The 25,432-nt window shown below is 40.5% G+C and overlaps 2 protein-coding genes across 2 annotated transcripts in view; both read left to right on the forward strand.

The window, feature by feature from the left end:
* PARP9 (poly(ADP-ribose) polymerase family member 9) overlaps positions 1-6,708 on the forward strand; it is a 31,762-nt gene extending 25,054 nt beyond the window's left edge. Inside the window, exon 11 of the mRNA XM_082624233.1 lies at positions 6,217-6,708. Coding sequence (XP_082480359.1) covers positions 6,217-6,587 — 371 coding nt within the window. The 3' untranslated portion in view covers positions 6,588-6,708. The remainder of the gene's footprint in view (positions 1-6,216) is intronic.
* A 12,967-nt stretch (positions 6,709-19,675) lies between these two features.
* KPNA1 (karyopherin subunit alpha 1) overlaps positions 19,676-25,432 on the forward strand; it is a 70,583-nt gene continuing 64,826 nt past the window's right edge. Inside the window, exon 1 of the mRNA XM_082624664.1 lies at positions 19,676-19,880. The gene's annotated coding sequence lies outside the window, so the exon portion shown is untranslated. The remainder of the gene's footprint in view (positions 19,881-25,432) is intronic.

Genomic DNA, 25,432 nt, shown 5'->3' on the forward strand with positions numbered 1-25,432 from the left:
CTCCCAGGCTACTGATAGCTGGACTTGTAGTTTTTTTCAGCCATACGATTCCTTTAAAAACTAAGCAGCATGAGGCCTGTTTATTTCTGGTCAAGTTTGTGTCTTTTTAACCCAGCCAAATAGCTTGTCTCCATCTAGTCTTTAAGCCTTAAGATTCTCGTCTTTTACCTACTGGCCTCTGTGCTCTGCCCACTTCCCTAGCCTTTAGCTTAACATCTACTGCCTTGAGGGAATTCAGGCAATTCAGACTCAGTGGGGAGATAATACTCATAATGTGACTTGTGCCAATGTGTCTGGTGAGAACGTTTAACTGAACGTGCCTGAGAAACCCTGGAGACAACAATTTTGTCACCACTGAGCAGCTCATTTTTTTTAACCTAGTTTTCATTTGGAGTGTAAAGGTTCCTGGCTTTTTCACACCTGCATGGTTCCAAATTATGGCACTCTCAGTAAACTTAGATGCCTTGTGTTGGTAGAGGGGGCTTCTATTAACAAAGCTTTATTTATTTATTTCTATCTTTCTTGCATTCTAGCCAGTTCTATTCTGAATTCATCTCTTGCTTGTAAGACTTGGATGAATGCAGCAAGAATGTGCCTGCATGCTTGCAGTTTCTTTATTGGATTCATTCATTCATTCCATAAGTATTTATTGAAAACCATTCTAAGAGTCAGGCCCTGTGCTAGGTGGGAGGGATACAACGGTGAAACAAAATAGAGTTCCTGCCCTTATAATTTATAATCTAGTGAGTCCATCTGTTGTCCTTTTTTTAAATGTTGGTATTTTCTGGAGTTCTGAAGGAACCTTTGCTCTTTTTCCTCTACAGTGTCCCCTCATGTGATTATACCTATTCCCATGACTTCAACTCCTACCTCTATGGTGATGACTTGCAAATTTGTAACTCTAACCCCCTCCGTTTCTCCGGACCCGCAGGCCCATATTTCTGTCTTTTGGACATCTCTACCTAGATGTCCCATAACCACCTCAAACTGAACGCTTTTCTTGGCCATACTTTTCCTTAAGAAAGGGGCTCCCCCCACCCCACCCCCCCCATATTCCCTAACCTGGCTAATACCCCCATCCATCTACCAGGTCTCCTAGGCTGGAAACTTTATCATCCTCCATTCCTTCCTTTCTCTCACTCTCATATTGAGGCAGTCATGCAGTTCTAGTGATTCTCAATAAAATTCTCAGTCCAGACTTACCTCTCTGTTCCTACTGCTTTAGTTCATCTTCCCCTAAGCCTAGACCATTACCTGGTCCTTTCCTTGCCTCAAAACCATCTGACCTGTGCTTTACTCTGCTACCAGAATTAGCATGCTAAAAAATTACACGCCCGTTTAACATCTGCATTTTTAGTTGCCTACAAGGTAAAAAACCCAAACTCCTTAGCAGAGCATTTAAGGCCTTGGTCCCACGTTATTTCACCAGCTTATCACTTACTATATTCCTCAACACACTAGCTGTGAACTTCTTAGAGCTTCCTAAATACGTGCTGTATGCTTTCACGCCTCTGTGCCTTTCCACGTGGAATGCCTTCCGTCCTCACCCTTTCTAGACCTGCGAACTCCTCTTCCTTCTTCAAGCTATAGTTCAAATGGCATCTCCTGTTTGACACCTTCTGCAGCTCCTGCAGGCCCAGCCAGTTGCTTCCCTGTGTGCCTCTGTACTTCCTTCATTTCTTTGTTACATCTGTAAATCTAACAAGTACAAAAATTTACAGTCCCACACATCTCAGGTGTGGGACTTGTTTTCTTTATGGTTCTATAACTGAACTTTAGCTTTCACGCGCCCATGTCCACAGATATGGAAAACTCCCTCTTGACAGTTCAGGATGAACTCAGTCATTTTCAGAGTTTTCTTAGTCCATTTGGGTTGGTTTTTTAAAAATATTTATTTATTTAGCTGCATCGGGTCTTAGTTGCAGCATGTGGGATCTTTTAGTTGCAGCATGCGAACTCTTAGTTGTGGCATGTGGGATCTAGTTCCCTGACCAGGGATTGAACCCAGGCCCCCTGCATTGGGAGCACAGAGTCTTAGCCACTGGACCACAGGGAAGTCCCCATGTGGTGTTTAAACTCAGTTCCTGCAAGGCTTTGCCCTTTCTTCTCCTAATATTCCTGAGATTGCTCTAGATGGTGGGCAGGCATTGTGGGGAGGGTGGTCTAGCTTATGGCCCCCCATCTGTCCTCTGACCCCAGTGTCCTCTGGTAGGTAAACCACCCTGGGCTTTGGTCATTAGCACCTTCCCAGACTTAAATTTCCAATGCCCTTTGCTCTTAGGTAGTGTCTACACAGGCTGCTCTGTTTTTCATGCCGGGGGAAATCGTTTCCAGGCCATGTCTGTGCGCCTCCTGCAGCACAGGAAACTTTTGAGTGTGCTCATCCTCCAAGTTGAAATGAGGGCTCTTGCGGGGGCTGTCCTCACCTGTTCTGGACATCTTCCCAGCCATTGCTACTTTCCACTCAAGTGCCAGGCTGGGTGAGGGGCTGCACTCAGCGGGGTCAGGCAATGGTCCCTTCTGCTGTGGAAGTCCCTCCAGTTTTTCTGAGATTTCTATTATTCTGCTACATCTTGGCTCCCAGGGCTCTTTCAAGGGAGTGGGGCAGTAAAGTGAGCAAGTTCTCAGAGTCCCCAAGAGCTCTAGGCGTGTCCTCTCTGATTCTTCTCTTCCCACCAGGTAGAAGGAAAAACTTTTATCTTTCTTTTTTGAATTAACTTATTTATTTAGTTTTGGCTGAGTTGGGTCTTTGTTGCTGTGTGCAGGCTTTCTCTAGTTGCAGCGAGCAGGGGCTACCCTTTGTTGTGGCGCGCAGGCTTCTCATTGCAGTGGCTTCTCTTGTTGTGGAGCACGGGCTCTAGGCGTGTGGGCTTCAGTAGTTGTGGCTCGTGGGCTCTAGAGCACAGGCTCAGTAGTTGTGGTGCACAGGCTTAGTTGCTCCGCAGCATGTGGGATCTTCCCGGACCAGGGCTCGAACCCGTGTCCCCTGCATTGGCAGGCAGATTCTTAACCACTGCGCCACCACGGAAACCCAAAACTTTTATCTTGAAGTGAGAAAACTGCTTTAGAATATCTTGTATTCTTTCCTCTCTCATATATGATATAAACTCCATGCTCTAAATCCTTCAGGCTTTTAGCCTTTTGGTTCAAAAAAACTCCTTTTTCTCTCTCAGAAAACCTAACTCTGAAAGCCAGACTTCTATGACTGTATTCTCCACTTGATTAAAAATAATTTTGTCATTTATGTATACATACACGTATATATCATATATATGTATATTCAATTGAGTTTGTTCTAAATTTTATTCTTTTTGCCTCTGAGGTGATAAGTAGCAAGAACTCAATGGGTAGAGGAATGAGGAGCAAGAAGAAACCCCCAAGAAAGAAATCTTTGAATTTTATCTCAAAATATTTTCTGGCCACATAAAATTGTACTGTATTTTATCTGTTTACATGTGGGGAGTTCTCTCTGTGAACATGTCTTAGTCACTTTTGAAGCTCAAGTCCATCATGGTAGCCACTGGCCACATGTGGATATTGTGCATTTAAAATGTGGTTAATCTGAATTGAGATGTGCTGTAAGTATCAAATACATACTGGATTTTAAAGACCACTGCCAAAGAAAAGAATGTAAAATATCTCAGTAATTTTTATGATTACATGTTGAAATGATAACATTTTAGATATAATAGGTTAAAAATATATTATTAATTTTACCTTTTTTAATGCAGTGACTAGAAAATTTTAAATTACATATGTGGCTTCCATTACTTTTTTTTTTTTTTTTTTGCGGTACGCAGGCCTCTCACTGTTGTGGCCTCTCCCGTTGCAGAGCACAGGCTCCAGATGCGCAGGCTCAGCGGCCATGGTTCATGGGCCCAGCCGCTCCGCAGCATGTGGGATCTTCCCGGACCGGGGCACGAACCCGTGTCCCCTGCATCGGCAGGCAGACTCTCAACCACTGCGCCACCAGGGAAGCCCTCCATTACATTTTTATTGTTCAGTGCTGCTCTAGAACCTGAAACAGTGTTTGGTTATGTCCCACGTAAATGTAAAGAAAGAGAGAGGGAAGAATGGAAGGGAAGGAGGGAAAGAGAATATGGCTTCAAAGAAGTTTTCATTTTTTTCCCCCTCTAAGTAGGGATAGAGAGGGCATTAAGCAGGGATTATTACCTTGAGGACCAGAGTTTGGCCCTCAGCTTCCTGAGAGTTCTTAATATTCCAGAGAAGAGAAGACGGATGACAAGCATTTATATCAGTGTGGAGAATATTCATTTCCAGTGGTTGGAATAGGGCACATCCTCCTTGTATCACAGTATTAAGGATGCCTGATGAATGGAAAACTTCTGGTGAGCATGCACCTAGATCAAAAGCATGTAGAAATTCTCTGTGGGCTATTTTGCCAGGCTCATGCTCTGGGTGATCACTGCCTATTTCTGTTGGCCCCAGCCTTCCTGCTGCTTCTCAGTGGTTCCCTGCACCCCACTGACCTGCTCTGGGACTGGCCCCAAGCCTGATTGCCATTCTCAGTGTCCATGGCTCCACTGATGCCACCCCCAAACCAGGACATGGCTATGTGTATGGATGCAGAGTTCCCAGGTTACAGGCCACTGTGGGCTGGGGTGTAGGGAGGGGAGAACATGGACCAGAGCCCAGACTGTTCTAGGCTCAGTCCAGCCTTAGGAGTCTTTCTGTGACAGGGTTCATTCAGTAACTGCCTCAGGGCTTGGTCTGAAGTCAGGCTGAGGGGTTGGGATGTGACGGGTTCAGGCTCCAACTGTGGCTGAGGTTCAGGGAGCTGGACACACCTTTTCTTTCTCTAATATTCAGCCATGCTCTCTAACAGACGGGCAGGGTTTTAGCGCCCCGCATTGTGTCCAGGCCCAGGACACTTGCTCATATCCAGTAAAGTGACTTCAAGCTGCAGATCTAGAGAGGTTTCTGTTCCTCACTGGGGTGTGTCTCAAGGGCCAGAACTAATGGGGCAGGTGAATGATTACATGGTGTGATTTCAGGGACACCAGGGAAGCTGCTAGAACCCTCCAAATGCTCCTTCCATCTGTCTGGTCAATACTGACATCCCTCAGTTAGAGATTCATCTATTTGGATTAGCTTTTGGAACAGGGAAAAATCCCTAGACTAAGCGCCAGTAGATGAGGAACCAAGTCTCATTCTTTGCCTCCTATTTGAGGTTGGTATTACCACACCTATCCCTGCCCCACAGTAGAGAATATCCCACTAGTAAACAGATGTCTGTGTCCCCAAAATCCAGAGTGTCTCCTCCTGAACAATGTAGCATGCACACTAACGTTACTTCATATGCTCAGCATTCCCCTTATTTTGACATATTTTTCTTGTAATGCTGTCCATGAATTTGGAAGACACTTTGCCTTTCTTACATGCTTTTTTCACTAGCTCTATTCTCAAGAGTTCTAGACATATCCTTATTTGTAGCTTGTAGAAGTCAGGCCATGTTCTAATAGAAACAGAACCTTCCCTACATTGTGCTGTCTTTTTTTTTTTTTTAAGATGTTGGGGGTAGGAGTTTATTAATTAATTTATTTATTTTTGCTGTGTTGCATCTTTGTTTCTGTGTGAGGGCTTTCTCTAGTTGTGGCAAGCGGGGGCCACCCTTCATTGCGGTGCGCAGGCCTCTCACTATGGCAGCCTCTCTTGTTGTGGAGCACAGGCTCCAGACGCGCAGGCTCAGTAGTTGTGGCTCACGGGCCTAGTTGCTCCACGGCATGTGGGATCCTCCCAGACCAGGGCTCGAACCCGTGTCCCCTGCATTGGCAGGCAGATTCTCAACCGCTGCGCCACCAGGGAAGCCCCATTATGCTGTCTTTATTAGCTGCTCGGCTGGTAAGTTGACTTAAGTCATACTCTCACTGAACCTCAGATTTTTCATGCTATATGGAGATCCTACCCAAATCACATATTAATTGAAGATAATCGATGTAAAAATGCTTTGTAAATCATAGACTCCTCTATAAACTCTAATGGTATATTAAGATGTAAGCTATCATTATTTTCGTGATATTAGTGTTAATTTGCCACAAGTGAACAACGTTGGGTGTCTTTGCTACAGACACAGGGACTTGAGAGCAGGAAGTGGTGATTATTTGGAGGACTAGGGAGTGAATACATTTTAGTACCCAAATAGGCAATGTGATTTGTCAGATCATAATAATCTTTAATTTTTTTTTCTCTCATCAGACCCAAAATATGGAGCTGGAATATACTTCACCAAGAACCTCAAAAACATAGCACACCGGATCAAGAAAACGTCTGCCACAGATAAGCTGATCTATGTGTTTGAGGCTGAAGTACTCACAGGCTCCTTCTGCAAGGGTCATCAGTTAAATATTGTTCCCCCACCATTGCATCCTGGAGCCGTAGATTGCCACAACAGTGTGGTTGACAATGTTTCCAGCCCTGAAACCTTTGTCATTTTTAGTGACACACAGGCTGTGCCCCAGTATTTGTGGACTTGCATGCAAGATCATGTACAGGATTACTCAGGACAAATGATGCTCTCTCCACAGCAGCCTTGGAGGAAACTCTCAAGTGGCAGCTCTGTTGATTAACCTCCACATCATTTTAACAACAGGTATGACCTTGCTTTGGAGGAACTAACCAAATAATGACCACCAGTGACTCAAAGAGTGGTTTGAATATGTCAAATAAACTATCATCTTAGTGCCTTCATCTTTGTCTTCCTCTCTTGGGGTTGGGATGGGTAGATAACAACTAAAGCACTCTTAGGACCTCTCCCTCTCCTTCAAGTTGTCCTTTTATCTTCTTTACCATAGGTAATAGCAAAAATGTTTTACATGTAATGAAGAGATTTTCCAGTATATAATCCAATCCTTTTATTTTGTAAAATGATGATAGTGTAACATATTAAGACGACAAGATGATTTTAGATTTTCTAGAGAATCTTATAAAGTGCTTTATATATCAAAATAAATCACCTTTGTCAAAGTAACTGGCTCTGAAAATTATGTGTAAAATGAACTTATTTGCAGTGGAAGGACACCAGACGGCCGATATTCTACTGCTACCCCTTTTGGATTCAGCTATTTCAAGTAATGCCACTCAGGCACCATGAGGCTAAATTATTAATTCACCAAATATATCTTGGTCACCAGATGTATGTATTTCAGTCACTTTCTTGGTGCTGGGGATACGATGCTGGACAAGACAAATGTCTTCCTAAAGCTTTCAGCCGAAATAATCAGAAAGGCAGCTATGGACATCTTAACAAGTGTGACTCGGTATAACAAAAGAGGAATTACAGATTCTTTGGAAAAATATAAGGAGGAAAGGGATAAATTAATCTGGGGTTGGGAGGAAGTCCTTTTTAAAAAAAGTGAAACTCAAGTTGAGACCTGAAGAATTTTTAGGATAGGTGAATTAGGGACACAGCACATTGGGAACAGAGTTGGAAGAGTATTCTGTGCAGAGAGCTCTTAAAAAGGCTGAATCTACTGTGACTGTGGCCATATTTGACTTCAGATTTCTGCAGTGTAGTGGCCAGCTAATCTCAGCATGCATCTCTTTCCTATTCTGAAATCAATATCTCTATACTTCCAAACTTCCCTGACCTTCACATCCTCAACCTCTTGTCTAGAATACTTCCTCCTCCTCATCTTACCTTAGCCAGCATTCTTCATCTTAAAAGAAGCATGTTTATTGTCTCATATGTTACTGCCCTTGAATATGGGCAAGAGGAGTCCCGCCTTGGACTTCTGGTTTGAGAGGGGCTCACTCTCACCTTCCTCTGGCCATGCCCATCTCCACAAGGTGAGGAATGCACAAGGTCAAGAGAATGTGTCCATTTGGAACCTGTACACCTCACTTCTAAGCCACCCACTAGGTACCTGGAAACTCTAATTTCCTGCTTACACAGCTCCAAGTCTACTTCCAGGACTCTTCCTTGGGTCTCTCTCCCAAGGGTAGACTATGCTACAGTCTTCATCAAGAATGGCCATGGGGTGACTGTTTTCAGGGATGGAGCTTGAACATGAGGGCTGAGGTGTTCACACGCCTGTGCATGAGGCTGTGGTACAGAGCTGAGGGTGAGAGGACTGATTTGAAAGATCTAGCATATGTTTAATAGAAATGTCAAAAGATAATGGAGGAGAGGCAGTGTTCACAAGGATAAGAAAAGAAACAACCCATACCAAGAAACATAATGAAACTGTAGGCCACCAAAGAGGTGATCTTAAAAGCAGGCAGAGGGAACAGTCAAGCTATCTACAAAAGAATGACAATTAGACTGACAACATATTTCTTGTTGTAGGCAGTATAATGTCCTCCCTCTGCTCATTGCAAAGATGTCCACACCTTAACCTCCTGAACCTGTTAATATATTACCTTACATGGCAAAAGGCATTTTGCAGATGTGATTAAAGTTACCCTTCAGGGTCAGGGGAAGGGATTGTTAGGGAGTTTGGGATCGACATATACACACTGCTATATTTAAGATGGATAACCAACAAGGACGTACTGTATAGCACAGGGAACTCTGTTCCATGTTATGTGGCAGCTTGGATGGGAGGGGAGTTTGGGGGAGAATGGATACATGTATATGTATGGCTGAGTCACTTTGCTCTGCACCTGAAACTATCACAACATTGTTAATTGGCTATACCTCAATATAAAATAAAAAAGTTAAAAGTTACCCTTCAGATGGGAAGATTAACCAGGATTATCCAGGTCAGCCCAATCTAATCACATAAGAGATGGCAGCATGAGAAAAATTTGATGCCCTATGCTTGTTCTGAGATGCAAGTGAGAAGCTTCTAGGAGCTAAGGGTGGCCTCTAGCTGACAACCAGTGAAGAAAGTGAGAACTCAGTTCTTTAACTGCATGGAACTGAATTCTGCCAACACCTGGAGTGAACAAGGAAATTAACTCAAAAGCTTCCAGAAAGGAGTGAAGCCTGCCAACACTTTGATTTTAGCCCAGTGAGACCTATGCCTGACTTCTGACCTATCGAACTGTGAGACAGTATAGTTGTGCTTTTTTAAGTAACTAAAGTTGTGGTAATTCATTATGGCAGTAATAGAAAACTAATACTGAAGCCTGAAGGTATTTGCATAATATATTCAAAGGGCTGAGCAAAATGAACTGTTAACCTAGAATTCTGTAATTAGCTAAGCTTTTATTTTGCTTTAATTCTTGAATAAAGACACTCTCAGACCACTGAAGACTGAATTTACCAACAAAAGATAAACTCTTACTTAAGGAATTTAAAATTTAAAGGATATAATTCAGGGAGGAGGGAAAAAACAAAGAAAAATCTAAGCTTCAAGAAGGCATGGTAAACAAAAAGATGGTAAATGTGTAAATGGTAAACAATCACTGTCTTTATAAACAACTAATAATTTGTGGAATAAAATAAGACTGAAATAAAATACTGAAAAGATGAACCATGTAAAATGTTGGATTAATGAATATAGTTAAATAGTTAAAGGGCTTTAAAGTCCTTGTGTCATTCAAGAGATTATCATTATTAAGGGCAGCCACTAAAAGAAGAGAAGTAAAGTACCCTAACTTCTAAATAGTAGACCAAAAATTTAAAAATTAAAAAAAAAATTAAAAAATCCAAAAAAGTCAAATCAGGGAAGACAGAAAAGAAGAATCAGAGGGGAAAAATAGTGAGACAACACAAAATGGAAGAAATAGTTCCAAATACGTAAGTGATCATAATATGTGTAATTTGAACTAAACTTGCTAGTTAAGTCACAGATAGATTGGATTTTAAAAATCCAACTACAGAGCACCTGAATACATAAAGCAAATACTAACAGACATAAAGGGAGAAATTGACAGTAGTACAATAATAGTAGGGGACTCTTAACACCCTACTTACATCATTGGACAGATCATCCAGACAGAAAATCAATACGGAAACATTGGCCTTAATTGACACATTAGACAAGATGGAATTAATAGATATATATAAAACATTCCATCCAAAAGTAGCAGACTATACATTCTTTTCAAGTGTACATGGAACATTCTCCAGGATAGATCATGTGCTAGGCCATGAAAAAAGTCTCAGTAAATTTAAGAAGATTGAAATCATACTGAGCACCTTTTCCAATCAAAATGGTATGGGACTAGAAGTCAATTACAAGGAAAAAACTGTCAAAAACACAAACAGATCGAGGCTAAATAATAAGCTACTAAACAACCAATAGGTCACTGAAGAAATCAAAGAGGAAATTTTAAAATGCCTGGAGACAAATGAAAACAATGACCCAAAATCTATGGGACACAGCAAAAGCAGTTCTAAAAGGGAAGTTTATAGTGATAAAAGCCTACCTCAGTAAAGAAGAAAAATCTCAAACAATCTAAACTTACACCTAAAAGAATTAGAAAAATAAGAACAAACAAATCCCAAAGTTTAACCTTAAGTTAAAGAATGTTATTAGGGATAAATGACTACTCAATAACAAAAGATTCAATTAACTGGGAATAGATATAATGATAGGCGTATAATGATGGTAATTGAGGTAATATCATAGCCTCACCCTATATAAAGAAAAAACTGACAGAATTAACGGCAAAACTGACAAATCCACTATCTTAGAGATTTAACACAGCTCTCTCAGGACCTAGTAGACACTCAGTTAAAAAAATTAGCAAGGGGCTTCCCTGGTGGTGCAGTGGTTGAGAGTCCACCTGCCGATGCAGGGGACACGGGTTCGTGCCCCAGTCCGGAAGGATCCCACATGCCGCGGAGTGGCTGGGCCCGTGAGCCATGGCCGCTGAGCCTGCACGTCCGGAGCCTGTGCTCCGCAACAGGAGAGGCCACAACAGTGAGAGGCCCGCGCACCGCAAAAAAAAAAAAAAAAAAAAATTAGCAAGGCTATAGAAGATTTGAAGAATACAGTTTTAACCTAATGAACATATACAGAACCCTCCACCCAGCAATTAGAGAATATATATTCTTCTCAAGTATACACAGAATAGTTATACATATTGACCATATTCTAAGTTCAATAGTTTTAAGATATTCTCGATTGGACTGTGTTCTCTGACTATCATCCATCACGTAATTAACTTAGAAATCAATTTTAAAAACCCAATAGCTTAAAAATAAATACATTTGGAAATAAGATATACACTTCAAAATAACATCTCATGGGTCATGAAAACTTAACAGAAATTGGAAAATATTTAGAACTGAATGTTAATGAAAATATTACTAATACAATTTTTGACATAAAACTAAAATAGTACTTAAGTTATAGAACCTTAAAGCTTATATTAAGAAAATCTATAGGCAGAAATTAATCAGTTAAGTAACCAATTTAAGGTAAGAAAAGAAAATAAGGGGCTTCCCTCATGGCGCAGTGGTTAAGAATCCGCCTGCCAATGCAGAGGACATGGGTTTGAGCCCTGGTCTGGGAAGACCCCACATGCAGCGGAGCAACTAAGCCTGTGCGCCACAACTACTGAGCCTGCGTGCCACAACTACTGAAGCCCATGTGCCTAGAGCCTGTGCTCTGCAACAAGAGAAGCCTTGACAATGAGAAGACTGCGCACTGCAACAAAGAGTAGCCCCCGCTCGCCACAACTAGAGAGAGCCCACACACAGCAACAAAGACCCAACACAGCCAAAAATAAATAAATAAAATAAATAAAATTTTTAAAAATTAAAAAAAATAAAATCAACTTGAATAAAAACAAAATAATTAAATAAAAACAAAAACATACAACAGAGAAAAGTAATAAAGTCAACAGCAGTTTCTTTGCAAAAATTAAAAGAAATAGACAAAACAATTTAATGCTAATACATTGAAAATTTAAACAAAATATAGATTTTCTTAGAAAAAAACAACTTACCAAAATTGATTGAAGAACTAGAAATCCTGAATTTTCTAGTATCTATTAAATAAGTTGAATTAGTAATTAAAAATTTTCCTAACAAGTAAACAAGTAAATACAATAGGCTAAGATGATTTAACTAGTGAGTTCTTCCAAACCTTCAAAGAACAGATAATTCCAATCTTCTGGAATTATAAACATAAAATCTTCTAGAGAACAGAAATAGGGAACCCTCCCCAACAAATTTTTCAGAGCTAGTTTAACTTTGATACCAAAAATAGACAACAGTACAAGATAGGAAAAGTACAGACTGCTTCATTTATGTTAATAGATGCACAAATTCTAATCAAAGTATTAATAAATGTAATTCAGCTCCGTATAAATAAATCATGGTCAAGTTGGGTTTATCGCAGAAATGCAAAGATAGTTTAACTTTAGAAAATCTAAAATGTAACTTACCATATAAATATATTAAAGGGTATGCTCATTTCAATATATAGAGAGAAATCATTTGGTAAAGAATTCATAAAAGGATATCTATCAAAAACCTAGAGCAAGGATCATATTTCATGGTAAAACATTAGAGTGATTCCCTACAAAATCAGGAATGAGACACTGGATGATTCCTATCACCACACCTTCAGCAGTGTATTAGAGCTCCTGTCAAACACATTAAAGAACAAACAAAAAACACTAAAAATGGAGAAACAAAAATGTCATTAAATCACAGAGAATATGATCGTCTATAGAAAGTCCAAGAAAATCTGGAGACAAATTATTAGAATTAATAAAAGCACTCTGCAAGATTCTAAATAGAAATTTATATAAATCAATTTCATTTCTATGCATGAAAAACAATAAATGTAAAGGCTTTTTTTAAACCAATATAATAGCAACAGCAAAAAAATAAGGTAACTAGAATTAAATTTAACAAAGATGTACAAAAACTTCCTGAAAAAAATTACAAAACATCATTGAAAAGCATTAGAGAAGACCTAAATAACTGGAGAGATATACTATATCCTCACTGAGAGGAAGACAATATAATAGCAATGTCTGTTCTCCAAAAATTAATCTTATCAATTCAATATAGTTTCAATCAAAATCAGAGGAGATTTTCTTCATAGAAACTGATGGAGTAATTATAAAACATATCAAACAAAAAGGCCCAAGAAGAACCAAAGCAATTTAAAGAAGAAAAACAAAGTGGAAGTGACTTGACCTGCAACATATTATGACTTATTATACAATTACAGTAATTAAGACGTGTTATTGGTGTAGGGATAGACAAACAGACCAACTGAATAGAATAGAAAGCTCCAAAACAGACCTGTGCCTATATGGAAACTTGAGAATATATGTATCTCGAATATATATGTATTGAATACCCCCCAAAATACATAAATTTATATAATACATTTATATATTTGTATAGTTGTGATATATATCTCTCAAGTTTATATATTATATATACTATATAAATTTTATAAATATATAAAAAATTCTGCAAATTTATGATGCACTTTTTCACATTGCAGGTTTTACGGTATCAATACTTTAATGATACATTAAAATATTTTCAGTAAATATTTGCAATTAGAAGCTAAGTACCATTTAGAACTCAGAATTTATGTGATAAAGAATACAATTGATTTCTTATTCAAGTTTCCATGTTCAAGTCTAAACTATTTGTTTCTTGCATTTTTGCTCACTGGTTCTTTTTATTTTCTGAGTATCATGTGACTATATGCATACTTTTCTCAATATGGAGACCTGAGTGTGTGTATATATATATATATATATATATATATGTATATATATATATATATATATATGAACGACAGAGGTAAAATTGCAGATCACTGGGAAAACAATGGACCAACCTCAGTAAATGGTCTTGGACAACTGATTAAGGAAATGGAAAACAGCACATTAGGATCATGGTCTAGGGAGGGTTCCCTAGATGCAGAGCCTGAGATGGGGATTCTTGTTCAAGTGACTTATTGGGAGAGTGCTCTCAGGAATGTGGGAATAAAGGAGACAGTCTAAGGCAGGGGGAAAAGCTAGTAAGAGTGCTGTCTCAGTTGAAGACTAGCTTTAGTCTGATTACATGGGGAGGCTCTAGAGCACACATAGTACCATCAGAATAAGTTGAACACAGTAGCAATGGTTGGCCGTTTTTTACTCTGATATCAGTTATTGGCTGAGGTTTGTCCCTGGGGAAAGGAGTGGGAGCCTTCTAGCAAGCTGGCTCCTGTTAGCCCTGCAATTCTTCAGAGAAGGGGGCAGCTGAAAGTTATCAGCCAGCACTCACAGCAGGTAAGGGAATGGGTGTACTGGCCAGATGAATGGAATACATTTGGCCAGTACAGGTGGGAAAGAGGGACAAATTGTTCTGATTTGCCTGACCTTTTGGGTTTTAGCACTGAAATTCCTACATCCTGGGAAACCTCCCAGGACACACAAAAAAATCCCGATCTTTTATGATCGGTGTGGGAAGTTGGGGGAAAAGTACAAAACCATACATCCCCCAAAATAGAGGCTGAAAGCAACACTGCTTTTGTGTCAAATGGATACAGCACAGATTATTCGACGTCTATAGTCTCTGTCTTTGTTTTTTTCCCCCCTGTTCACTGATATTGGTAACCATGATTTGCAGTTCACAGTAATGATCATCCATTGTTGCATCATTCTGAGGGATGCGACCGAAGTGTGCAGTTTAAGTGCATTGTAATCATAAACATTAGCAATACATCTTTGGCTTTGCCTATGGACTAACCATTGTGCCTCATACAAGTTAAATTTTTTAACATTATGAGTGTGATGATCATGTTTTATAAGAGAGTGATTATAATACCAGCAACAGCATGATGACATCACTGAAAGAAAGCTCAATGATTGTGTAATATTAATTACATATGGAAGGACAATGTAACTGATTATGAAGGTAAATAACAAAAACAGAGCATACTGTGCAATATGCAGAAAAGAGTTTGGGATGGGTATGGCGGAGAAGGGGATGTAAAAGCACATATGGAGACTGAAATTTACAAGTCCAGGATGAGACAGACAGGTACTTCAAAATCAATCAAAAGTTTGTTTAATTTCTCCCGAAGACACCAATGCTCAGTTGAAAACAGTAGCTGCTGAATTAGCTTGGGCATATCACATGAACCAATATGCATTATTGTATCGTGCCTTTCATTGCTCCATGGAACGGAGTAAGATTTTATTTCCTGATTCAGAAAATGTCTCCCCTAGCTCTTAAGGTAATTTTACTTGAAAAATGGAGTTTCAAATTGTCTTCTTGATGTCTAAGATTTTAATGAAACCACAAACACATAAAACAAAGTGTGTTATATCTGTCCAAAGACAAAGTAGACTCGGCTTATTTATTTGCTTTCAGGGCAAATGTTAATTTTGACAAATTCTATTCAGTCTCTAAACTTCTTACCAAAGAAAATGAAACGATCTCATCGGCTAAACATCTTATACAGAACACTGTTTAAAGAGGGGTGTGGTTTGCTTACCTGCGATACAGAAGTTTTCATAATGAAAGTGTTTGGGCATTTCAGCTTCCTCAAAATGTGCGGAAGCATTTAACGACATGTTTGACTATAGAAATGGCAGGAGACAGCTTCCTTAAACATGTACCTACAAGATGGCGATCATTGTTGCCAGCCATAGAAAAGACGTTATAATGTCAGCCTGCCATAAAATCATATTTTCAAAGCCTGGAACAAGAAGAATGTCCTGCTCCAATTTGGAAATACATTGAGGATGAGAACAGAGAGAAGAATTACAGTGAAACAGAAATAAACATGCTGGTTCTCCAAAACTGTCTGATAATCCTTGAAGAGGTCATAAGAAGTCTAGAAAAGGATGAACCATCTGAATCTCAATTATTCAACGTTATATGCAGGTTGAGACAAAAACTTCAAACAGAAAAAAAAAAAAGACAAATTTTTGGAAATAAGACTGTTTCAGAACTTTAAAAAAAGTGTCCCTAGAAAAAAGTAACCAAATTAAACAGGACTTTCTGAATTTCTTCACTAAAACTGTAAATTTATTTGGAATCTAACTTCAGTTTCACAAGCTCAAATTACCTCTATGCTTTAAAACCATTTTTTCTGGGGAAGAGAGGTTTAACTTATGATAACATACAATGTGCTTCAGAATGTTTTAAAAACAATGGGCATTTTAGATATAGAAATGGTTAATTTATAGATGCAAAGGACCTGACTGGCAGACAGTTGGTTTACCAAAGCAAGTCTGTAGATACAAAATGGGTGGACATTCTGGAGAACCAGAAACAAATTCCTACAAGTTTAAAAACCTGCTGCACTAGTAATTAAAATCCTAACTGTTCTATGCTCAAACACTTTTGTTGAGGGAATGTTTAGCTTGATGTCATCTGTGCCAACAAGAATCAGTGCAATGCAGGCAGAGGAACAGAGCTGCAAGTCAAAACTAATTTTATATTTGGCTGTATTTGGTTTTACCATTACATAAAAGAAAAGATGTCCTAAAGGCTCCAGGCAGTTCAGAGAAATATTGATGAAAAAGGAAACAAAAAGAATAAAAAATATCCCACTGTATCATGGACAGAAACATATCATTTTTTAAAACTGTGATAGGAGTAATATCTGTTTAACTAGCTCTACTGTATTTATACTCGCCTTCATAAAATTCCTACATTTATGTATCTTAATATACATATAGAATATAGACTAATATAGCCTACAAAATTTGAATATGTGATAAAGAGTTTAAGAAAGAGTTAAAATAAGTTGCTGAACCAGAGGACAGAAAGAAACATAAAAATATTATGCTGTATAGCACAGGGAGATCAGCTCGGTGCTTTGTGACCACCTAGAGGGGTGGTATAGGGAGAGTGGGAGGGAGACGCAAGAGGGAGGAGATATGGGGATGTATGTATACATATAGCTGATTCACTTTGTTATACACAGAAACTAACACACCATTGTAAAGCAATTATAATCCAATAAAGATGTTTAAAAATATATATATTATGCTATAAAAGGTTGGATTTTTCTCACAAATTATTTTCTTAATTAGTCCTTCTATTAATTATTATTAGTTGCCACTTTTAATGAGTCCTATTGCTATTTTAAGTAATAGCATTTATGCAACAGAAAAAAATACAACGGAATATATCATTGCAAGTAAAAACTTATTTTTCGTGTTTTTATGTTAATATATGTATCTTATTATTATGTATTTTCACACCCATCCATTTGGCAAAAATAAAAAAGACATTTCCAAATGTTAGCAAGGTTGTTTAGAAAAGAAAACCTTATCAGCTGCTTGTGGAACATAAGCTGGCACAACCACTTTGTGAAATAATCTGGCAATATCTAGTATATTACTTTTCCATCGCTGTGGAACAAACTACCAGAAACCTAGTGTCTTATAACACATTTATTATCTCATAGTTTCTGTGGGCCAGGATTACGGGCACATCTGAGCTGGTTCCTCTGCTCAGGGTCTCACAAAGCTGCAATCAAGGTTTAAGTCACGTTGTCTTCTCATCTGGAGGCTTGACTGGGGAAGAATCCACTACCAAGCCATCTCAGGTTGTTGGCAGAATTCATTTCCTTGTGGCTGTAGGGCTGAGGGCCCTGGCTTCTTACTGGCTGTCAGCTGGAGGCTGCACCCAGGTGCTAGAAACCATCTGCAGTTCCCTGCCACGTGGCCCTCTCCATAGGCAGTTCTCAACATGAAAGCTCGATTCTTCAAGGCCAGCAGGAGAGTGTCTAGCTCTGGTCTGCTAAGACAGGGACTTATAATGAAATGTAATCATCCTTGCCATATTCTATTGGCCAGAAGTAAGTCAAAGCTCCCACCCACACTCAAGGGGTAGGGATTATACAGGGTAACAGCAAGGGGCAAAGATCATGGGGGCCATCTGAGAATTCTGCCTATCACATCTCATAAGGTTAAAGATGCAATGTCTTAGGATCTAGCAGTTTCCCTGTACACACAAAGATACGTACAAGAATGTTCACAGCAGTGTTGTTTGTAATAGCAAAACTACTGTTCTATAATTTAAAATTTAAAAAAATTTTAATACAAAAAGATATAGTCAGAGAGACATTAGCTAACAAAACACCATGTATGGTATGATAACATTTTTGTAAAAGTAACATATATAGAGGAATTCTGCTTCAGCAATGGACTACTGTTGTCTTGAACAAATCCTCCCACCACGGAGAACAGCTGGACAAAATATAAAAAACATTAAGGCACTGAAGAGCTACCACAGCAGTGAGAATCTGGGGGTCCAAGATCTGGAAGAAAAGAAAGTGAACCCATGAGAGGTGAGCCTGATATTTGCTGTTACTTTTCCACTTGAAGTGATTGCTAATTCTGAAAGCAGTGGCTGAAAAACTGAGTAGAGCTTTTGACTGTCTCATGGGGCTGAAGAGGTTGGGTCAAGGAAGAGAGGCCCTAGTAAATACCCCAGACTTTTGGTCCAGACCCTCACGGGATACCCTAACTAGGAGTAAGGGTGAACTGGAAAGAAACGAGTTTTCACAAATACTAAAGTCCAGCTCTGAATAATATTAGCTCCTGATTGGAATAAAGTGATCTGTCCTCAGCTTAGCTGCGGTCATGCACACTTGCCTCCAAGTCTCTCCCTTAGAACACATTCCCTTTCCCCAGTGCCCTTGCTCAAACTCAGCTCATCCTAGAAAACACACCGTTAGTGGGGAATACTGACGTGGCAGAAAGAGATCCAGGACAAATGAACATCGCATAGCCTAGGATTCAGGCAGTAAGGTCCTCTCTCCCACACTTATGTTATAGAGCTACCCCACTTCTTTCACCTTGCTTCTCCGTGGGTGTTTAGATTGATTTGATAAACCAGGTCGCATGCGAGACCTTGTATTCTGTGACCTCTGCTTGGCTGGCTTCAGTTTTTCTTTTCTTTTTCTTTTTTTTTTTTTTTGCGTTACGCGGGCCTCTCATTGTCGTGGCCTCTCCTGTTGCGGAGCACAGGCTCCGGACGCGCAGGCTCAACGGCCATGGCTCACGGGCCCAGCCGCTCCGCGGCATGTGGGATCTTCCCGGACCGGGGCACGAACCCGCGTCCCCTGCATCAGCAGGCGGACTCTCAACCACTGCGCCACCAGGGTAGCCCCAGTCTTTCTTCTTTTGAAGCCACTGCTCAAAAACAATTGGATTAAACTCAAAGAGAATTCCATCAGATTTAACAGTAACAACTACTTGTCCCAAATTTTCGTTTGAGAGCATTTATTGAGAGTAAAGCAAGAATTTGTGTTTCATTTAATTTCTTAATGATTTTTGATACTGCTTATATACATTATCAGGCAAAGGGGACGGGAGAGAACTAAAAAAGGAAATACCCAGAAGTTTCTCAAACATGCTGCATGTGAATGCCTTAGACATGAAGCGCTGACTTATAACTCTTTTTTTAGTAATCCCTCAGGCTTCATTCATTCCATTATTTACTCAGTAAACGTGTATTAGGTAACAAGCCTGTCAGAGGCTATAGACAGAGGTGAGCAAGGATCGATCCGCCCTGGAAGAGCTTCGAAGACAAGTTTGTAGACATAACTTTGCAATTCAGCCTAAGAAGTACCGTTTCATTGTCACTCCAGGATGACTCTCCAACCTTTGCCACTAACTGCGAACCATGTCAACCGGACCTCCTTCCCGACTCCAAGACTCTCCACTGGTTCCCGGCTAACCGCTAGCGCTTCGCGAGGACGGTTGGAAGACTACACCTCCCGGCAGCCTCTGCAGCAGGGTGGAGGAGAGACGCGCGCAGGCGCGCGGGCCAGCCCCCGCGCGCAGGCGTACTGCGAACGCCGGCTGAGCTGGGTCTCGCTGTGCTGGTTGCGCGGCGGTGTCGGCGAGCGAGGCCTGGTGAGCACCGCCGAGGCGCGAGCTGGGTCTTCGAGGTTGTGTGCGGGAGAGGCACGGCAGGCGAGCGAGCGAGCCAGAGGCTCACCCCAGCAGTGGCACCGGGATCGGCTGCCTTGAGCTTGGTGAGTGCGGGGCCCCCCGGCCCCTCCCCCTCCCGCCGGGGGATCTGGCGGATCCGGTTGTGTGCGGGGGAGGCCCCGCGGTGAGGGCGGGACGCCGCCGTGCTCGAGCTCGGGTTCCTGGGCCTGGGCGCTCGCTGCGCGTCCGTGCGTCACGGGCCGGCAGTCCCAACGGCCGCGCGGTCGGCGGAGAGGAGGGTGGGGGTGGGGAGCACTGGTTCGCCTTCGGGAACGCCGGTGGAGGCGAGGCGAGGCGGGGTGGGGCGGCGCGGCAGCAGGGCTGGAAGCAGCGTCGGGGACTGCGGGGCGCCGAGGCAGCGGGGCGGAGAGGAGGGAGTGCGGAGCCAGCGCCGCGGCCCGGAGCGAGCGAGCGAGCTGGGGGCGTGGGTGGGCCGCGCGGAGTGCGGCGACTGAGGCAGGAAAGAGCAAGGGGTGGGGGGCGTGTAAAAATCCTAACCGAGGCCGGAGGGGACCGTCTCGGGAATTCACAAGTTACAGCCCGAGCCGGAGCCGGTGGTTTGGGAGGGGGGGGGAGGGGGCGCTGTGCGGGTGGAGACAGACGGAGGACTGCAGTTTACAGATGTCATAACAACATGGGCCTGAAGCGTCTGACAGGGGTGTGGTAATTATAGGAATGACAGAACTTCGTCTGCACACAGCGTATGTCAGTGGTGATGCGAGAGAAGCGGCGAGGTATTCGATTAAGCTCAAAATGGGAGGATGAAACTGAAGGATGACTGGAGTCTGGGAGGTCGTCATGAAGGAATGTTTTAGGTTTGAATGGAATTATATGTTATGTTCCACTTTTAAGCTCACGATGTCAAAATAATTAATTTTTTAAGGTTTAAATTCAGAATAAACAGTTGGGAAGTATTTTTGCTAAAACATACTATTAAATAACGTTTCTACCTTTTTCAAGCCTTTTTTCCTTTAGTGAGCACTTCCTTAAAAACCCCTATTTTTTCGCAGTAGATGAGTGATTCCCCGCCCCCCCGCCCCCCCACGTTGCTTCAAGGATCATTCTTGACATTGTTTTTTTTCTTAACTTGTTCTTGCGTTTGTGATATTTTGAAAGTAATTCACAAGCTAGTCCCCCTCCATTTTAAAGATTGAAGAGATGAAATTTTAACTTTTCAAAGCAAATGGAGAATGAACTCTATTGTACTTTTACTGAAATAATTTATTCTTGGAAGGCACTTTTATGTGTAATACCGGATTTTAAGGTGGAGAACATGAGGAAAGGTAAAGGAATTAACATTTATTGAGCTCCTTTCCAGATATTGTGCTAAATACTTTTTGTACAGTAAAACGTTAATGCTTACAGTAACTCTGAAGTATGTTATTTTTTCCTTTTCTACAGATTAAAGCTTCGAGGGTCAGAGAAGTTAGGTAACTTGCCTAAGGTGTTCCAGCTCTTGTTAGAACCAGCCTTAGAACCAGAATCACTGCTAATTTAGGAATTATTTCTCCTCTCCTTTCAAACTTCTTGGTTGCGTTTTCTTTATTTGGTCCATTAATTCAGCGAATACTTGGAGTGTTCATAGGCCCTGAGACTGGGGATGTAGACATGATCAAGACACTATTCTTTTTTTTTTTGGAATAGAATTGCTTTACAATGGTGTGTTAGTTTCTGCTGTATAACAAAGTGAATTAGCTATATGTATACATATATCCCCACATCTCCTCCCTCTTGCGTCTCTCTCCCACCCTCCCTATCCCACCCCTCTAGGTGGTCACAAAGCACTGAGCTGATCTCAGCTCAGCTGCTATGTGGCTGCTTCCCACTAGCTATTGGTTTTACATTTGGTAGTGTATATATGTCCATGCCACTCTCTCACTTCATCCCAGCTTACCCTTCCCCCTCCCCATGTCCTCAAGTCCATTCTCTACGTCTGCATCTTTATTCCTGTCCTGCCCCTAGAAGACACTGTTCTTGTGTCATGGAATTTACAGTGTTGCAGGGAAGACTAACAAATAATGAGTAAAAATATTGACTGCATGACATTTTATCAGTCATAATTGAGCAGAAACTGTACTAAATAGCAAAGGAAGTTCAAATGGAATCAGACAACATAAGCCTTGAGGAGTTTACCATCTAGTAGGGAAACAAAACATACATTTATAAAAACCTAGACTAAGCTAAATGATAGAAATTAACGCTTCACCTGAAGTCAGTATACTTGCATTATGTTACTTTAGATCCTCATAGAAGTTTCTTCACAGAACTATGAATTAATAATATTTTGTACCTTGACTTTTATCTAGGATTGGAACATGAAAAAACTCTTCATTGCTATCTAAGGCACCGTTTCTAATTTATTTACTGATCCTTATAAAGTAGAAACCTTACACGTTCTTTAACACCTCAGTGATAGGCCTTTTTGTTTTCTTCCTTTGCTTTTTTTTTTTTAAATTTAAACAAATGACTGCTTTTATTAGATCATTTGTATTTGTAAACCATCCTGTTTCTCTTTGTACTTTGGCTATCAGGAGGCTCAGAGCTGTGTTCAGCTTTCATAGTTTTCATAATTTTTCTTAGCCTCAACTGTGTTATAAACTATACCAGGTAGTCTGGAATTGCTGCTCTCAGTTGTTTCCTGGACTGTTTGTTCTCTGTTGATCTTGATTTTGTCTTTACCTTTTCCCTCTCGTTTGAAAGTAGGGATTATATATTATTTTTATCTCCAGTATTTTAGCATAGTGTTTGTTGAATTAATGATACAGTCTTGATGATTTATGATTTAGTGTTTTTAAGTCTTGTCAGATTGTTTCTAGAAGTATGTATGCCTTGTATAAAATCAACTAAGACTTTTGGCCATGCAAGTAAAGGTGACTGACATAGTGATGATAAAGATAATTCCCTGTTAATCTCTTTGTTTTAAGGTTTCTGTACTTTGCAAGGTATTCTGAATTCAGCCATAATAATGGAAGAAAACATTGGAAATGGTAAACAATTCAGTTAGCTGATTGGGGGCTGATTTGCCTCTATTCTTGCTGCAGTGAGCAGGAGGTGGCCCCAGGACAGTGAGGGACCAGATAGGACCTTCATTAGGAAATTTTAAGTCCTTGCAGTGAAAGAGCAGGGATGAAGACTTGTGGAACGTACAGTTTTTTTTTTTGTGGTATGTGGGCCTCTCACTGTTGTGGCCTCTCCCGTTGCGGAGCACAGGCTCCGGACGCGCAGGCTGAGCGGCCATGGCTCAATGGGCCCAGCCGCTCCGCGGCATGTGGGATCTTCTGGACCGGGGCATGAACCCGTGTCCCCTGCATCGGCAGGCGGACTCTCAACCACTGTGCCACCAGGGAAGCCCCCGTACAGTTTTTTGTTTGTTTGTTTTTAAAGATGATAACGACCCTACATGACAGACCTTAGTGACAAAATGGTTCTGATCTAGTGTAATAGACTAATTGGGACAGTTCTTGAAAGCAGGCAATAATCCAAAATGTGGATAATGGGGATAATCTCTTTCACATAACAAGAATAATGCTGCTTTTCATATACAAAGATAAGTCTGCTTACTCATCATGATTGATTTTTCAGCATGAGGAGGGATATGTGCTGAGTTGTCCATGAGTCTCCGTATTCTGTGACCAAGCCAGCTTGGGGTCAAAATGGGGGTTTTTAGCTAGGGGGCAGAAAGACAAGCAAAAGGTACTAACATCTGTTGATGGCTCAAGCACTGCATCAGGTGTTTTCACTTAATTACCCTTGCAAAACCTCTTTGAGAAGGTGGCTACATGTACAGGATGGTTAGGTAACTTGCCCTACTTCACAGAATAAGTGGTGGAGCTGGTATTCAATCACAGGACTATTTGTACTATGTTCACATCAATCATTAAAACTTGATTTTTGTCTTGGTTTGCAGTGCAGTCTCCAGCAGAACAAACTAGACGCAGTTTTTTTAACATCATGAAATGATACTGTGAAGATCTTATTTACTAAAAGCTGAAGGGCTATTGGAGTTCCTTGCTTTACTGCCATTAAAAAATACAATTTTTAAATTAGAATATTCTCTGAAAACAACTGTCCCCGTCCTAGCCTCTGCACTTTAGAGGCCACCAATTTCTTTCTTTTAGCTGTTTCCTCTTTCATATTTATAAATAACTTGCTTCTATTGCTATTTCTTGATATAGCAGTTTTAGACATTATCTATTGACTTTCCTCCACATTTACACACTGCCTCTCCCGTCCTTTTAATATAGTTATCACAGGTGTTTATTAAGTCAACGTTCAGTTATAACTATGTAAATGTTTATAGCTGAACCATGTAGTATATTGTGATATCATTTCTTCTCTTAACCAATTTTTGTTTTTCCAGGAGTAACACCTTTTTTTCCCACTTCCACTTCCATGAGATAGCTGTCCTGGAACCTTCTGTCCTTTTAATGCAATCTGGACTGGTTACTTTCTAGGTCTACTTCACAGCTGTTATCCTGGAACTTTTCTTTATGTCGCCCTTAAAATTCTCTTTGACCTTCTCCTGTATTGGATCTCCTGTTTCCCATATTTTCTTAACTTACAGAGAAAGGGTACCTGGGAAGCAAAAACTTTCTGAGATCTTGCACGATTGAAAAATATCTATATTCTGCCTTAACATTTCATCAGTAATCTGGCTGGGTATAAAAACCTAGGCTTAAAAAGTTTGGAAGTCATAGCTCCATTGTTTTCTACATTTTAATGTTGCTGTTGAAGTCCAAAGACGTTCTCATTCTTCATTTGTATGCGACCTTCCCTGTCTTTTCTCCAATCTCCAGAAGCTTTTAGGGTATTATTTTTAACCCCTGAAATTCCATAATGTCCCTAGATTTGATTGTTTGGTTTTTTTTTTTTTTCACTTAAGGGCACTTGATGGACCCTTACAAGCTGGGGATTTGTGTCCTTTAGTTTTGGGAAATTTATTTATTATTTATTATTATTATTGGGGCCTTAGGTAAAAAGAGTTATAGAGTTAATTATGCTTCCCAGTTCTTGACACTATCATCAAACTGTACAATGTCCTTTAAATTTTTCTCTTTCATTTCTGAGCCCTACTTCCATTACCCTTTCTAGTAGGCACCCACTGCATCGTGGCTGATACATTCCTTGATTATATGTGAATCATTGTGAAATATATAGTGCGTTTTGTGTATTTAGTTTATATATTGTGTTATAGACCTTGTTCTGTTTCTTACTCTTTTTACTCAGCATTGTTTGGAGACCTTTCTGTTTCGTTGTGTGTACATATAGTTGTGTATAATGTAGAATTCCATAATGTGCATCTACCACATTTTACTTTTTATTCCCTAATCACTGACACCTGAGTTGCCTCTCTGGCATCACAAGTACACTGTGGTAAATATACTCTTACTTGTACATCCTTGTGGACCTGTGTGAGAAGTTCTTTGGGATGTATGCCCAGGAGTGGGATTCCTGGGTCATAGAATAGGAGAACTAGTTTATGTGCCTGCTAGCAGTGAGGAGTTTTCTTGTTTGCCCACATCTTTGACAGTACTTGGTTTTATCCAACTTCTTAATTTTTGCTAGTCGGGTATAAAGTGGTATCTCATTGTTTTAA

Source organism: Mesoplodon mirus, assembly GCF_964341445.2.
Source record: "Mesoplodon mirus genome assembly, chromosome: 6".
NCBI lineage: Eukaryota > Metazoa > Chordata > Mammalia > Artiodactyla > Ziphiidae > Mesoplodon > Mesoplodon mirus.